We start from the raw sequence: 15,399 nt of genomic DNA, 5'->3' as shown, positions 1-15,399 counted from the left end.
TACTTTTCCTAATTCATATCACTGATCTTCATTCTGATACTGTTTGTAAACTAATCATGTTTGCAGGTGATGTCAAAACTAGGAGGATTAGCAAACACTGTAAAAGCAGCAAATTAAATTCAAAAAAGATTTTTAATAATTGGGATTGGACAAACCCCTGGCTGATGACATTTAATGTGTATACTGTATAGGTTAATATATATATATAGTTAAAATAAAAAAAATAAATAAATCAAGGGATATTATCTTGTATGATGAACTAGCAAGGCCTATTCAGAATATTCTGGACAGCACATGAGGAAAAAGATTTCGCTGCCCTAGGATCAGTCCAGAGAAGAGCAACTGGATACATTCTGGGGCTTAAGGACATATATAGTATATCAAATAAAGACAGCCCAGAGGAAATTAACCTTTTTAGTCTTGAACAGAAAAGACTACAAGAGGACCTGATAAAAGTTTTCTAATTTCTCAAAAGCATTGATGAAGTCAACCCAGCACAATCTTCAGGATGAACAGTGAAACACGACCCTGAGGACACGTGGAAGAAGACGCTACTTAAGGATCTGTCCACCTAAAGATTGAAAGCCTGTCGACAGCCCAGCACAGCCCCATCTGCACCTTTGATCTTTGTCATAACTGGATTGACTTCATGAAACTATATGGAAGTGCCTGCAAAACCGAGCACAGGAAACACTTTACACAAAGAATCGTGGGAGTCTGGAACAAGCAATGCAGCCATGTCTTGATATCCTGGTTACTTTAAAGAACTAACTGCATGATATCCTTTGATCAAATAGCTACTAACTACTAATCAGGCTAGAATGAACAAACACCAAACTGAAAATAGTTTACGATTTTATTTTTAAAGACCTAATTTAAGATATTTTTCTCATGTGAGGCGCCTAAAATAATTTCCAGGCTTCCTGTTCTGGCTTCAGACAAACATGTGAGACAGAGCATTAAAATGAGACTTTTCAGTTTAGGCATCACATAACTATGTGCTTTGCTTACTGAGCAAACCAAAAGCGAGTGACAAATGTCATTGGTTTGTATTGGGAAAACAAATGTCTTCAGATTGTTCTGAGGCCCCCCTTTATGAAATTAAGAGCAAAGTTTGTTTTTTGACCACTGCTCCTTGTCTCACAGATTCTGCTTTGTCTTGTGTGTGGCTCTAGGGAATTGTGTAAGGGAAAACAGATAAAAAAAGAGAACAAACTCCAATTCCATATTCTTGTAAAGAAAAGAGGCTCTATTAGATGCACTAGAACACTTGTACGGGGACAAGCACAAATGGGCTTTCAAAGGTATTTGCACAAATTAAGCAGCAGTTAACCAACATAACACTCCAATGGCTTTCAAAATACAGGGAGACCCTATGTTTTTAAGGAGCTACAAGTTGCTCAGCATCAGGACAAAACACAATTAGGGAGAAAACAAATCCCTCTGGAGGATGAAGCCCTGTGGCCTGTTTTGGCTCGGTGGCATTGTCCATCTAGTGCTGGCATGGAGCCTTGTGTTTGCGAGCAAACCAGACTGTCGTTTGAGGGTCAAGCCCTATTGATTCTGCTGACAGGAGCCCCCCTGTCATGACATAATGCCATTCCAGTGAAATCCAGGCTAATGCCTTCTTTCTGTGGAACAGGTATATAAAGAGGGTGGAGGAGCCCAGTGGACCCACAGCAGTTCAGTTCTCCCAGCCTTCCTGCCCACTCTGAGAGCAGTACAAAGAGCAGCAGCTAGCCACAATGGATATTGCCATTCAACACCCCTGGTTCAGACGCGCCCTGGCCTCCCTCAACCCCAGCCGCCTCTTCGACCAGTTTTTCGGGGACGGTCTGTTTGAGTACGACCTTTTCCCTTATGCCGCATCTACCATCAGCCCTTACTACAGGCAGTCTCTCTTCCGCAACTTCATGGAATCTGCCAACTCCGGCATGTCTGAGGTAAATCCTTTCAAGGGTGTTCTTTCTGTACTCCGGCGGGGAGTGGGGGGGGGGGGGACCATCGTGCACATTATCTTAGTCCAGTCGGGGTTTTTTTCTTCTCAGAGAAATTCTGCGAATTTGAATTTCTCTACGTAAAAGGTTGTAAAGAAAAGCAAAACCAGTGGCCGGCCTACATGGCACCATCTAACCACATGAAATTGTTGACCTGTCTGAAAATACAAAACCCAGACCGCTCTTGTATGTGGCAGCCGTGTGGGTACACAACATCAGGGATGTTTGGTAGCTGAGAAAAGATTTTAGATTAGGAACAGTCAGTGGCTGGGATTCAGTCTGTTCCATTTGCAGGATGTGGGCAGGCTGATGTTTCTTTGTTGGATTGGTTGATGCTTCATTACGTAATTAAGGCGCATAAGAGGCATCAGTAGAATGGACTGATTCTATCTTTTGTGGGCCCAGAAAAACTATTTCACAGGATGTTGCTGAGAATTCACATGCTTGAATATCTTATTGAAACAAAAAGAGAGGCAATGATTTCCAAATCAGAATCTGAGGGTATCCACCCACCTTGCTGTATATTCCTGGTGGAATTGTTCTCCTGGAACTGTTACAGAGACTGTGCCGAGTGCAGCCCCGATCATTTTCGGCAGCTCTCCAGCTCCGCTGGGGGCGAAGGGGAAATGTACGCTAATTATGGGAAGTAGAAAGGTCACTAGACAGGGCCGTTGCTTCCTAATTCAGTGACTGAGTGCATGCTGCCCTTTAGAGGCATATATCTTGCTACAGTTATCTGTTGATCTACATTACAATCTGAACATTTCCTGTTACTTCCTCGTGGCCACGTTTACACTGGAAAAGCCAGACAGGGAGCTACAGAACGGACTCAGTTTCACACTCCCATATATACGCCCCTGAATGAGCCAGTGAAGGGTAGAGTTCCCTCTTTATAAAACAATGTTTTCATTATCCTGTCTTCTCTTTAATTCATTTTAGACCTTAGTCTGCAGTGTTTATAATGTTATGCATCAAACCTGTGGGGCTACAGCTACGTTCAGGGCTGAAAAGGAGTTTAAGACCCTAAAATGTAGTATATTGCTCCTAAAACACTGAAATCAATGGTTTCTGATCTTAATTTTCATGATTGCCAAAAAGACTGATTTTTTCCTCATGGGTCTTTCGAATATTCCACCCATTGTTCCTCAGTTTGGAATGAGCATGTCCCATTATGCCACAGCAGCCCTGTCTCGATGCATACTTAACATCTGACAAATCTCTTATCACAACTCTGTCTTTAAAAATATTGTTTCATAAACTTAGGGAAACCTGGAACATAGGACGACCCTTTGCCAACAGAACACGCCTCTCGGTTTTCTCTGATCTGGAATTTATTAAAACAATCAAAGTAACATTGTTCAACAACAAAAAAACACAGGAAGTGTGCAGAGCTCACATTTTCTTAGAATAGGAGAGAAAAAAATGGTTCAGTGCATAGTGTTAATGTTTGTCAAGACACGTTTAAACAGTACTAGGGGATGTGAATTGTTTTCCTTCTTTAGCAGTTGAAAGGGTCTGTCTTCAGGATACAGGCAGTGACAAATGTATAAACTATTCCTTTGCCTTTCAACAGGTGCGCTCTGACAGGGACAAGTTCACAATTTATCTGGATGTGAAACACTTTTCCCCTGATGACCTAAATGTGAAGATCATTGATGACTATGTGGAAATCCAAGGCAAGCATGGAGAAAGACAGGTACGGCCATCCCGAAACGTGACTTTGTTTCCATCCCCACAAGCCACAGACTCCTCTTTCAAGTGTGCTATTGTTGGATTGAGGCCAATTTCTGAATCTCTTCAATGTTTGAAAGAACATGGCCAACAAGATGGAATTGTTTAACATTCCGTTTGAGGCAGACTGTGTGATAAACCAAGGTGATTTGATCATACTCTGCCCAGGCACAGGAAAGCCTTACAATAAAAACCAAAAACAGGGGGCACTTCTTTACCCAAAAAGTTGTAGGAGAGTGGAACAAGTTGCCCAACCATATTGTTGAACCTGATACTGTGGCTTCTTTCAGAAAAGAGCTGGATGAGATCCTGGGATCGATCAGCTGCTAAGTACTAAACAGGCACGTTGGGCTGAGTGCCTTCTTCTTGCCTGTAACTTTTCTTAAGATCCAATTTAGAAAACATCAGCTGTTAGGTCAGTCAAAATGTCAGCTTTGATAAAACTCTTTAGAGAATGACTCTTCACATTCATACAGTATGACATACAGTATTCCAAGTAAAGGAGTTAAAGCATGTATGTCAAAGAACAACGCTGTTGATTTGCAGAGTCCTGATTGGAAGTTAGATGATATTATCATATTATGCTTTGTAATTCATAAGTCATGCCAATTAAGCTCTTTGAATTTAAATTAGGTGGAAAAAAACATTACAAAAGCTAGGGAGAGAGGGGGAGTGCAAATTTTATCTATATTTTTTCACAGAATCAGGGGTGTTTCCTATGTCTGACAGCCACGAGCTTTAGCATAATATTATAGGAAGGTATATAAATGTATTGGGACCATTTGGCACGCTATTTAATTTAGTTGCTAGAATCTCACCCAGCTGTTTAGAAGACGTGTCATACAGAATCTGCTTTGCCAACTTCAGAAAACTAGGAAAGCCACAGGCGACAGGTGGTCAATCAACCCATCATGTTCCCTCAGTCTATTTCCCTTCAGTCCCATTCCCAGAACAAACACCTTCAAGTATGAAATACTCTTAAACCTCTCCGTCCTAGAAAGGGACAATTTAGAGCAGCCATTCAGTCATAGCTTGTTTTGGGGAGGTGGGGGAAATTGGGAATACCTGAAAAAAACACACAAACCTGGGGAGAACATGCAGATTCCACAAGACAGGCCTCTCCAGTCCTGAAATTGAACCTCGAGCCATAAAATTGAAAATTCATAGGATTCACCTGTGCTTGTCATTCTACGGTTTCGGTGGTATTCTTGCCCTCATTTTATGCAGGCTACTTTAGGGCTGAAAGTGCATGTAGAACAGCAAGGTAACCTGTGTGTGGTGTGAATGAGTCATCCTCTCAAGAGGCAGAGTGCTCAAGCTAAACATCACCACAACCACTTCAGAATGGCAAGCACTTCCCTTAAGTCTTTCACTCGCAGACAAATTAACCTTTGTGAAATTCCCAAAGTTGTAAATCAGTTTATGGCTGCTCTAGTCAGCTGCAAAAACTAGGGTAATAACTGCAGCCTAAAGTCACAATAGTCAGCCACTAGAGAAGGTACTGTTAGTACTGTCCAATTCTAACAGTATAAGATTACCATAAAAGGCAACAGAAGTTTTAAAAATTAAGCTGGGATAGTTTGTTGATTGTTTCTTTCTTTCACTGCCAAAACATTACAAATCAAAGACAGCTCACTTCAGATCCCCCAAAGAAGTTTATTTTAACCAGCCAACAGAATCTCACAAAGCCTTTAACAAATAACACTTCACAAGAATCACAAGGGAGGGACGAGTCGCTAAGACTTTCTTCCTTTCTGTCATTTTAAGCCCTTTTGCGTCACAAGATCTCCCAGAGGGCTTCCTTCTGGAATACTGACGTTTCTGTGTCACCTCTCAGGTTCCATAAATGCCAACAAGCACGCACTATCACACGGCTGATATTCTGAGAGAAACAATTGCAGCTGCTACATTGTAATGGAGCTCACTAACATTTCTAGGTTTCTGAATTGTCCTCGAACACAAAGGAGTTTTTAATATTTAGGTTGATCTTTTTACAGCTTTCTGTTTTTAGGGTTTAAAATTAAATGCTAAATGTTGAGGGGAGGTATGCAGTGTTTGATCCTTGATTCAATTTCAGACTGGAGCACCCTCTGTGTGGAGTTTGTATGTTTTTTTCAGTTTAGTGTGGGATTTCTCCAAACATTCTTGTTTTCTTCCATCTTCCAAAGACATAATAACTAAGTTAATTGGTGTCTCTCAATCAAAGGTCTTTTAGGCCACCTATAAGTCACTGATGAATGAACAAAGTATCTGTTCCATTAAAAGAAGGTCTTTGAGGGCAGAAAAGTCCTATGATGTTTAACTCAACATCTCTAAATTACTGAATTTAACAAATCACCTGCTTATTGGATCACAAAAAACATCCAAATCCAAGGCTGGAGATGTTTTTATGACCTAAAAAAACTTTTTGATTTTCTCTTTCCAAGAGCAGGGCTGGGAGTACCTGCTCCTAATTATCTCTGTGTCTGTACATGCCATGTGATGGACTGGTCCTGTCCAGGGTGCAGTCCTTTCTTGTGCCCTGTGATGGACTGGTGTCCTGTCCAGGGTGCAGTCCTATCTTGTGTCCTGTGATGGACTGCTGTCCTGTCCAGGGTGCAGTCCTGTCTTATGTCCTGTGATGGACTGGTGTCCCATCCAGGGTGCAGTCTTTCTGGTGTCCTGTGATGGACTGGTGTCCTGTCCAGGGAGTTGTTCCTCTTGCAGGACTTTCTGCTGATGAGTTAATTGACCTACAATAACAATCCTAAATAGATTGTGGGCTAATACTTGGTTATCAGTAGCTTTTATAAATGAGCGCCTTGCATATAAAATCTGTTGCAGAGACAGCTGTTTCAATGCTTTGCACATGAAAAGCCACTGTGGTTATGTCCCCAACCTGATCCCATTGTGCCTTTTGCACTAGTGTGACTTCTCTCAACCTGTTCTCACAGAGCTTGAGCTCATCCCTCCACCCACGTGGATGTATACAGATCACAGAGAAATGAGGAGTTTCTGAATTCTAGCCAATGTACAATCCTTAGAAAGCAAATTGAATGTGATCAAAATCAAAAGTCAAGCTGTAGCTAGATATCTCCCAGCAGTCTGGATAATACCTTGAGCTCATGTTTTCTAGAGAGAAGGATAGTTTATTTCTTCCTGTGTTTAGGCTTTGTGAATGGCTGGTCTTTGAGCAAGCCAACAGTGTCTACAGAATCTTGGAAAAGTGACACCTTTACAGAAAATTATAAACATATTTTGTTCTTCATCAAGCATATGAGGCAATATGGAGTCATTTTAATGCAATCAAAGAATTTTATCATTATTCTTATTGCATCCTGTAACCCGATATTTTCAGCCCTGACATTCTGCAGACCTACTGTGACCAATGCCTGTTGCTCATGGGCCCACCAGATGGCGCCAGAATTTGCTTAATGCCCCTGAAGAATTTCAAAAACAATTAAAAAAAAACGAGTGTGTAACATTGTAGTTGTAGTAACATTCCTCTGCGACTAAGAAAGCCTGAAATGAGTGGCCTGGTTTTGCCTAAGGTGTAGCGGCGATTGATTTCTTAGAATGTTATTTGAAATTCACATTTTTTTCCAATCTATAGCAGAAACGGTACCTATTAGCTGTGAGGGGAGGAGAAGACAAAAAAAAAGGAATAAAGAAAGGATAACACACCACCCACAAAATAAACCAATCAATTACCTCTTATGATTTACCTCTTTCCCTATTATATCTTTAAATAAAATACAAGCTACCCTCAATAAAGGTGAGGAAACCTCTTGTTCTAATTCCCAGGTTCTTTTATTCTGCTGGTCCCAGACTAATTCACAGGCAAGACACCAAAATGACTTAATTTGACATTTTATCATATTCGAAATAAGACAATGGCACCAAAAACAACTCCAGCCGCAATAGGTGAATGGCCGTACAATAACTCCCAGGACCACAAAATGACACGTGAAGCAATCGCTGTAAATAAGATGGTGAAGCAACCCACTCTCTCCACTTCTAAAAGGCCACTTGATAAAGTTTCTTATAAGGCCACCCACACCAAATTCAACCCCAGTAATAAGTTACAAACTTCGGCCTGAATAGAACAGAATAAACTCGCACAAAAAGCACCTACAATGGGCATTAAAACTCAAGTCAGGATTTCAGCCTTCTCCGTAAATGAAACAAACGAAAAAGGAAGGGACCATGAAATACAGAGAACCTGAGCTGGGAGGCATGGAAGTTCCAGACACTATCGCTATAAAAAACTCCAGACCATCTGCTGTAACACTTGATCAAACCAAGCAGGAGAAAAAAAAAAACCTCAACAATGCGTTACTGATGCCCGTCTTTCTCAGCACTCATCCAGTACACCCTCCCATCTCAAGTTCCCAGCACAACAAAAGATTGCAAAACACAGGTCCGCTCTGCCCCACTCAGTCAACTCCAGCTTTAAAATCAGCCATCGCCACATAAGAAAAGCAAGCCATAGTAAAAACCCAATTGATCCTGTGGCCGCTCAGATCCAGAGAAAACCACTCAGATCCAGAGAAAGATCAGCTGCTCAATTAAAATTCCTTCCCCCTTACCATACCTATACCATATATTTTATTCTGATTATCAGATTATCTTTCATCCTTAAAAAAAAGAATATTGGGGCATTCTTCTATAACTCAAGGAGTCTTTTTCCACTCCTTCCATTTTCTTTTCCTGGATTCCAAATCCACTAAAGGCGCTGAATTGATTTCCCATCCAGAGTGTAACCCTGCCTTGCGCCCTGTGCTTCCGGGGCTTGGATCCGGCTTTCTGGTAATGGATAGTGGGATATGTCCACTAAGACAAGTTCGTCTCTCGTCTGCCCTCACAGGACGACCACGGCTACATTTCCCGCGAGTTTCACCGCCGCTACCGGCTGCCCTCCAACATGGACCAGTCTGGCATCACCTGCTCGCTGTCCGCCGATGGGATCCTGACCTTCTGCGGGCCCAAAATCTCCTCGGGGGCAGACTCCAGTCGCGGCGATCGCAACATTCCCGTGACCCGAGAGGAGAAGCCCACCTCCGCCGCTCCCTCTTAGGCGCGCAGGGAGATGTCTGGGGGGACAGGGTTTGGGGTTCGAGGGTCCGGAGGTGTGGTGGGGTGGGGTGACGGTCCACTGCTATCCCAATTCCCCCCTCCTTGCTTCAACCCCCTTTCCTCTCTTACCCAACAGCCATGGCGTAGGCATCGGCACATAGGTAGTTACTCTTTCTGTAGAAGTTACTATTGCAGTGAGGGTGGGTGGGTGGGGAACGAACGAGGGGAGCAAGCTGAGGCAGAACAGCAAAGAGATGCAAAGAAACAAAAAACGACAAGCCGCGTGAGGCCACTATCAATACGTGTGCGTGAACTGGCCTGGCCCATTTTACATTTAACCCACAAAGAAAAAGACGCCTGAGACGTTATCCTTAATTACAAGGAAAGGGGATACAGCGACGTTTCAGAGCAAATGCACCGGTTACACGGACTGATTCCTGACTGGCTGGGCATGCGATGAAACGTCTGAGGCCTAAGCGCGAGCCTGATGAAGCGCATATTGATGGAAGTCTGAGGGTGCTTACAAAAGACAGATTCCGTCAATGGGATACGCTCCTGCAAACTCTCCCACCCATGGGCTTTCCACTCCTCTGTTGATCATTTTTTCTTTCCTGTGCTGTAGCTTTCACCCTGTTATAATAATATCTGGCACATCTTTGGAGAAGTCTGATCAACAAAGAAATAAAGTTGTAAAATGAAATAGTTGTTTTTTTTTGTCTTGAACACACTTTGCAGAAGTCAGTACTGATAAAGCAGTTCAACTCTGTGGCCAATCATTCCCCCGAGAAGTGAAATGTGCTTTATAAACATTTTTTATACTAACATATTAATGTTTAGATTCATAAAACCAAAATTAATTTACAAACGAATCCTTAGCTCTTAGTTGCTCCTTACTACTTTTTCTAGGTCTAAATGATTTTACAGTTCAAACATGAAGCATAAAATAAGTTAATTGACCATGAAGGTTAATTTCACAAATATTAAACCTGAAGGTTTTTTTAATATTTAAACCTTTTAAATACTCAAATCTGATCTGTTTCAAACACAAATGATTAAATGTTACAACTAAACACAAAAGATGTAAAATGGGTGACTGAACAGGTCTGTTGGTTTATAATGACCTCAAAAGAGAGTGTGCCTGTCTCTCACTTTCCTCTCTGCTCTTGGATTTTGTGGTGCTGTAGCCAACAGCTCATGCAATTCACCCAGCTTCTATGCAGTACATCTCTTGTGCTGGTATGTTATGAAAGACGAAAGGTGCTATATATCACTCTCAATTCATCAGGACTGGCATCTGGAACCTTTTGGGTTTCCAACAATTCACTGTTCATTTCACACGAGATTTCAGGAACACTAAATGAACCGGCCTGAAATCTAAGACACGGTTTCCCAGTTCTGGTAACAGGGATGTTAGTCTTACACCACAGTTACTCAACAGCTCTTATTTGCGGTGTCCTGTTTATAACATAGCTAGAACTGATTGAGTGTCCATGGGAAAGTTCAAACTGTTCCCTGTCTTCCTTTCAACAACACCAGTGAGGATCACATGGCACAACCCTCTCCCTGTGTCCCCAGCTCTACAGCAGAGAACGGATCTCTTGGTTTAGACCTCAGCTAGTCAGCAACACTGTTTTCCTTTCAGTCTTTGACCTCTAAATTCCAGTACTAAGAATATTTCAAAGCAGCTGTTTTATCATCTAGAACAAGCTCTTCTGAATCAGAAGTCATCAGCCTGGTATTTTTGTGTCTCCTTCTATGTGATATATACAATAAGGTTTCTCTATAATCAAGTTTTGACATTTTTTAGATGACGGTTTAATTCATGCACCGATGATAGAAGCAAAGCCTTTTACACGATCACAGAGAGCCCCAGTCCCTCCACCAACGTAAGCCTCAGTTTGATGGCTTTTCCTCAAAAGGAGGCTAATTTGGGGCTGCAGCTGCTTATCGACAGCTCAGACTGTATGCGTCTCACTTCCTCACCGCTGCACAAAGCAGCAGCTTCTGTGACGACAGCGTGATGCCACCTGTTCTCTCCAGGAGACCGCGCCTCCTCCCGGCCTGCCGCACACGGGCTGCTGGGAGGTTTGGGGCCCGAGTGCGTCACCAGGAGCTGCCTCTCTGCCGGCAGCAGCCTCATCCACAAGGTGACACACAAAGCCAAGTGATATAAATAACACAGCCAAGGTTTGTCACTAATGACTCCGAAAGGGGATGGCAGACTCTGTGCTCCCTTCGGCAGCAGAACTGTTTCTGCTACATAATGCTGAGGAGACCCCCCCATGGTGACTCTAGCAAAACATCCCCACATCTGGAAAGAGATCCACGCTTTAACTTCTCCTCCCTCAGAGATGCAAAAAACACCAAGTGCAGTCAGGGAGAAATAGTGCCGCATTGTCTTACCTGCGTCCGAGCTTCTTATTGCTTTTGTTTAAAGTACTTAGGTATGTGGTGATAATGCAAGTTTCTTTCAATGAGTTTAGCGTTCAAAGAAATACATTTTCTTTTACATCCTGATTGAATTCTGCATTTTGATTCTGAAAGAATCTGCATTTTTGTACCTGAATGATTGATTCCACTTTGAGCATTTTAATAACTTCAGCATTGTATTAACAATGAATATGGCCTTTGACCTTACATTTAAAAAAATACTGAAAAATATTCTTCAGTATTTTATTCTGTAATAATAATAAACTTTATATTGCGCCTTTAAAGGTAGCTTCTCAATGCGCGTTACACTACAAAAAGTTACATACAAATTTTATACATAAGTATATTTTGTTATACTCATCAAAATTGGCACAGCTAACTATATGGCTGCTACCGGCTACCAGCTACCAGCTACTGGCTACCAGCAGCCATATCACCCTACAACTCACAACTGGCAACCCACTGAAGCTAAGCAGGTGTGAGCCTGGTCAGTTCCTGGATGGTAGACCTCCTGGGAAAAACTAAGGTTGCTGCTGGAAGAGGCGTTAGTGGGGCCAGCAGGGGGCGCTAACCCTGCAGCTCATGTGGGTCCTAATGCCCCAGTGTAGTGACGGGGACACTATACTGTAAACAGGCGCCGTCCTTCGGATGAGATGTAAAACCGAGGTCATTAAAAATCCCAGGGTGTTTCTCGAAAAGAGTAGGGGTGTACCCCGGTGTCCTGGCCAAATTTCCCATCGGCCTTTATCAATCATGGCCTCCTAACAATCCCCCTCTATAAATTGGCTTAATTACTCTGCTCTCCTCCCCACTGATAGCTGATGTGTGGTGAGCGTTCTGGTGCACTATGGCTGCCGTCGCATCATCCAGGTGGATGCTGCACATTGGTGGTGGTGGAGGGGAGTCCCCATTGTAAAGCGCTTTGAGTGGAGTGTCCAGAAAAGCGCTATATAAATGTAAGCAATTATTATTATTGCTAGAACCGTCGCTATGATCCTCCAGGCCTGTCACAACGTAAAATTAGGCCAGCAAACTCAGCCTTCCACCCAGATGTGAGCCAATCATCTCTTAAAACGTCACGGGAAACGCAGGTGCGTCATGGGGCTCAGGGCCTATCGGAGAAGAGACGCCTCCCTCCATAGCAGCATAGCGAGTCTACAAGCAGCTGGAGATCACAGGGATCGCTGTGAGCTCTGGCCGACTAAACTCATCCTACCCTCAGCAGTGCTCAGCCACTTGCGGGCCGCGTAGAAGCACGACTCAGGTTCAACCCCGTGACCGACGAGCCGTTACCAGTTGAGCCAATCAGCAGGCCCTACACAACCCGTTAAAAAAGTTTTCAAAACATTACGGTTAAAACTTTTTTACACTTTGCTTCAGATTTTACCTTGTGCATTCAGTTTGAACACGGAGACTAATGCGTAAAATAAAGTGGTTTTATAACCTTTCAGTGACAATGCAGTAGCTGGAGAAGTTTTCAACTGATTAACAGTTTTCCCTTTGTGTTCTTCTTAGAAAACTATATGAAAAGGTCTTCTCTTATTTATTGATAGGGTATCCAGACTGGGCTTTCTCTGTTGCTCCATGACTGTGGGATGATCTCCCACCTCATACAAGATCTTTCAAGTCAGTCATCATTCAAATTCAGTCTTTAATGTAAATTTTGTTACTTTAATTTTAATAGTTGTACTCTTATTTTTTGCTCTGTTTTGTCGAAAAGCAGTTTGGGATGATATGTTATGTGAGAAGTTATATAAATCCTTCTAAATTCACCAGGACTGCCATCTGGAGCCTGTTCAGCTATCCCAGCAAGCAACGAGTGCAAGGCAGGATACACCCAGGACACCAGTCCATCTCCGGGCACACCCAGACACACACATTTACTCCAGGGCATTTTCCCAGAAGCCAAATAATCTACTTGGACTGGGAGGAAACATAATGCTAACCACTGCACCACCGTGCCATCCAGAGATAACTTTTTCCTCTCTCAGCAGTTACATTTCTTTTGTGTGTAATACTGTTATCTTTTTACTGCCACTGTATATGTGTACTATACTCAATGTTTTCACACGTATGTTCCACGAGCTGGGTCGGGTGCTAGTTTTTGGGATAGAAAGGCAGAAGGATTTTAGCTCTGTGGGTGTACCTGGGGTCAGCAAATAACCCGAACAACGGGTTTCGATTTTTGTTTTTGAATTCGGTTTCAGCACTAGCGACAACGACGACGACAACAACAACAACAACAACAACAACAACAACAACAACAACAACAACAACAACAACAACAACAACGATATCTCAGTCCTTTAAAAACATTCTGTCGACTAAGTGAAATTACGCTGGTGTTCAATCAAATAATGAACTCACTTGCACTTCGGCTGTTTTAATAAACTACCTACTGATCAGGCATTCAATCTGTAAGTAACATTCCAAACGCCAAATCAGTCACCCTCAGTCACCCCTCTCGGCAGCATAAGCACACAGCACACATCTTATGCCATGCTGTAATTAGTCAGACCACTAATTGGATCGTATGGCAATACACATTGCCTGTGTACTCGCACATCACAGGAAGCTTGAAGCATCAAGGTATACAAAATCGTTCCTATACCGTAGGTATTTTGGCTAAGAAAGCGTCTAACCGGGATCTGCACACCGAACAGACTTGAACAGTAATGAATAAACTATATTGCTCATAGTGGTACACAGACTTTAAAACACGCTCATTTGCTCTTACTGTTGCGAGAGCTGCTGACCTCAATCTGTGTATAGCTATGGATGAGTCTTCATTGATTTGCCGCGTTATCTATGTCTGTTTACGCAGTCCGAATCCGTCTTGCACAATAACCCGGCGGCTTCCAATACTATGGCAGAAAAGAGCAATGAATTGAGCGAGACAGCTCTGACGTCACCTCAAGCCCCGCGGGGGGGGCAGTTGCTAATGGGTTGGCATGACAGAGAGGCACGCGTACACTCCCTCCGGAAAGCGTGGACTGCAGGAAGGGTGTTTGTTCACGTCGTGTACCCGATGAAATGTGGTGATGACATGACCAGGCAAAGCGAAAAGCGACTGCTAAATATGTGCGCCATATGTGTGAGTTAGTCTCCACTCCAGGCTGTGTGCGTATCCTGCTGGAAATGCAGAGTCACCCAGGCGTCTCGTTCTTTACTAAGCATGTGCTGTACACATTGCTGACGCTGTGTTCCAGTCCGCCACTTCCAGCGTAAACATACACCCCTGAAGTCCATGAGACGTGCAAGGACTCCGGAGTACTGACGTACCTCCGTTTCCTCTTATTTCCTTTTCGGCTTCCCAGGACAGGATGCACGTTCATACCAGCACGATTCTCGTTTGAAGTGCTGAAAGTTGAAGAAAGGGGAGGGAGGGGAAAGATTGTTCTTTGACCAAACGCACTGGAAGTACAGTGATCTTGAAATTGTGACAGATTAAGTTTATTATCAAAAGTGAAGTCTTCCTTAAGGACGTGTTTGTATCTTGGTTAAACTTGTAAATATATTTAGATGTATATATATATTTAAGTTCGATAAATTACAAGGTACGTAAAATGAGTACAACAAATATGTCGGAAAGATCCACAGAAATGCCACAACAGAATTTCCAGTTGTAAAATGAAACACATTGCGATCGTGTTTTCCGGCAAGGCCGCTCTCTGTAAATGCGGTGCGATGATGGTAGTGATTCTGAGACGATTAGAAAAGGGACCCGAGCTCGGAGGAGCAGGACAGGAACAATCTTTATGCAATTGCTTTGACCTCACCATTAGCTGACCTCACCACAGCACAGCTCGGGCCGAGGTGTCTTCAGGCCACACCTGAAGAAGGCTCTACAGACAAAACATTGTGTGTCTTTTCTTTTCAGCACGGAATAAACCTTTACCTGTTCCTTTGCTCACTGCAGCACCGTCATTCGTCATTTTCAAAAGAGAATTTTCACTGCTCGTTTTGAAACTGTCTTTGCACTGATAATACCAATTCCTATAATTCATGTAGCACTCTCCCTGCTAAAGCTCTTACATACACAGTATAAATAGCACTGGTGTCCCCCCCCATCCAGCACTGAGGTGCAGCAGCCGTTCTGCACCAGCAGTCCCACTGCACAGCACAGCAGGTAAGAAAGTGTTTCACCAGCTGAATTCAGGGGGAACTTGTAGGAGGCCAGCATGTC

At 43.0% G+C, this 15,399-nt stretch overlaps 1 protein-coding gene across 1 annotated transcript; it reads left to right on the top strand.

Annotated features, from left to right (window-relative positions):
- The first annotated feature begins 1,666 nt into the window (after positions 1–1,666).
- cryaa (crystallin, alpha A) lies at positions 1,667–9,483 on the top strand. Its single transcript, XM_088606031.1, has 3 exons — positions 1,667–1,943; positions 3,571–3,693; positions 8,575–9,483. The coding sequence occupies exons 1-3, from the start codon at positions 1,746–1,748 to the stop codon at positions 8,782–8,784; spliced, it is 531 nt and encodes a 176-aa protein (XP_088462157.1). The 5' UTR covers positions 1,667–1,745; the 3' UTR covers positions 8,785–9,483.
- The last annotated feature ends 5,916 nt before the right edge of the window (positions 9,484–15,399 follow it).

This window comes from Lepisosteus platostomus, chromosome 2 (assembly GCF_059453375.1).
Source record: "Lepisosteus platostomus isolate fLepPlt1 chromosome 2, fLepPlt1.hap1, whole genome shotgun sequence".
In the NCBI taxonomy this organism is placed as follows: domain Eukaryota; kingdom Metazoa; phylum Chordata; class Actinopteri; order Semionotiformes; family Lepisosteidae; genus Lepisosteus; species Lepisosteus platostomus.
Note: the sequence above shows the minus strand (reverse complement) of the source record. Positions and strands in the feature narration are given on the sequence as shown.

What these genes read in the sequence shown, in the direction of transcription:
- cryaa (XM_088606031.1), top strand. Translation starts at nt 1,746, where the DNA reads ATGGATATTGCCATTCAACACCCCTGGTTCAGACGCGCCCTGGCCTCC. An exon ending in CCAACTCCGGCATGTCTGAG is followed by an intron (nt 1,944 to 3,570) that starts GTAAATCCTTTC and finishes GCCTTTCAACAG; the next exon opens with GTGCGCTCTGACAGGGACAA. An exon ending in GCAAGCATGGAGAAAGACAG is followed by an intron (nt 3,694 to 8,574) that starts GTACGGCCATCC and finishes CTGCCCTCACAG; the next exon opens with GACGACCACGGCTACATTTC.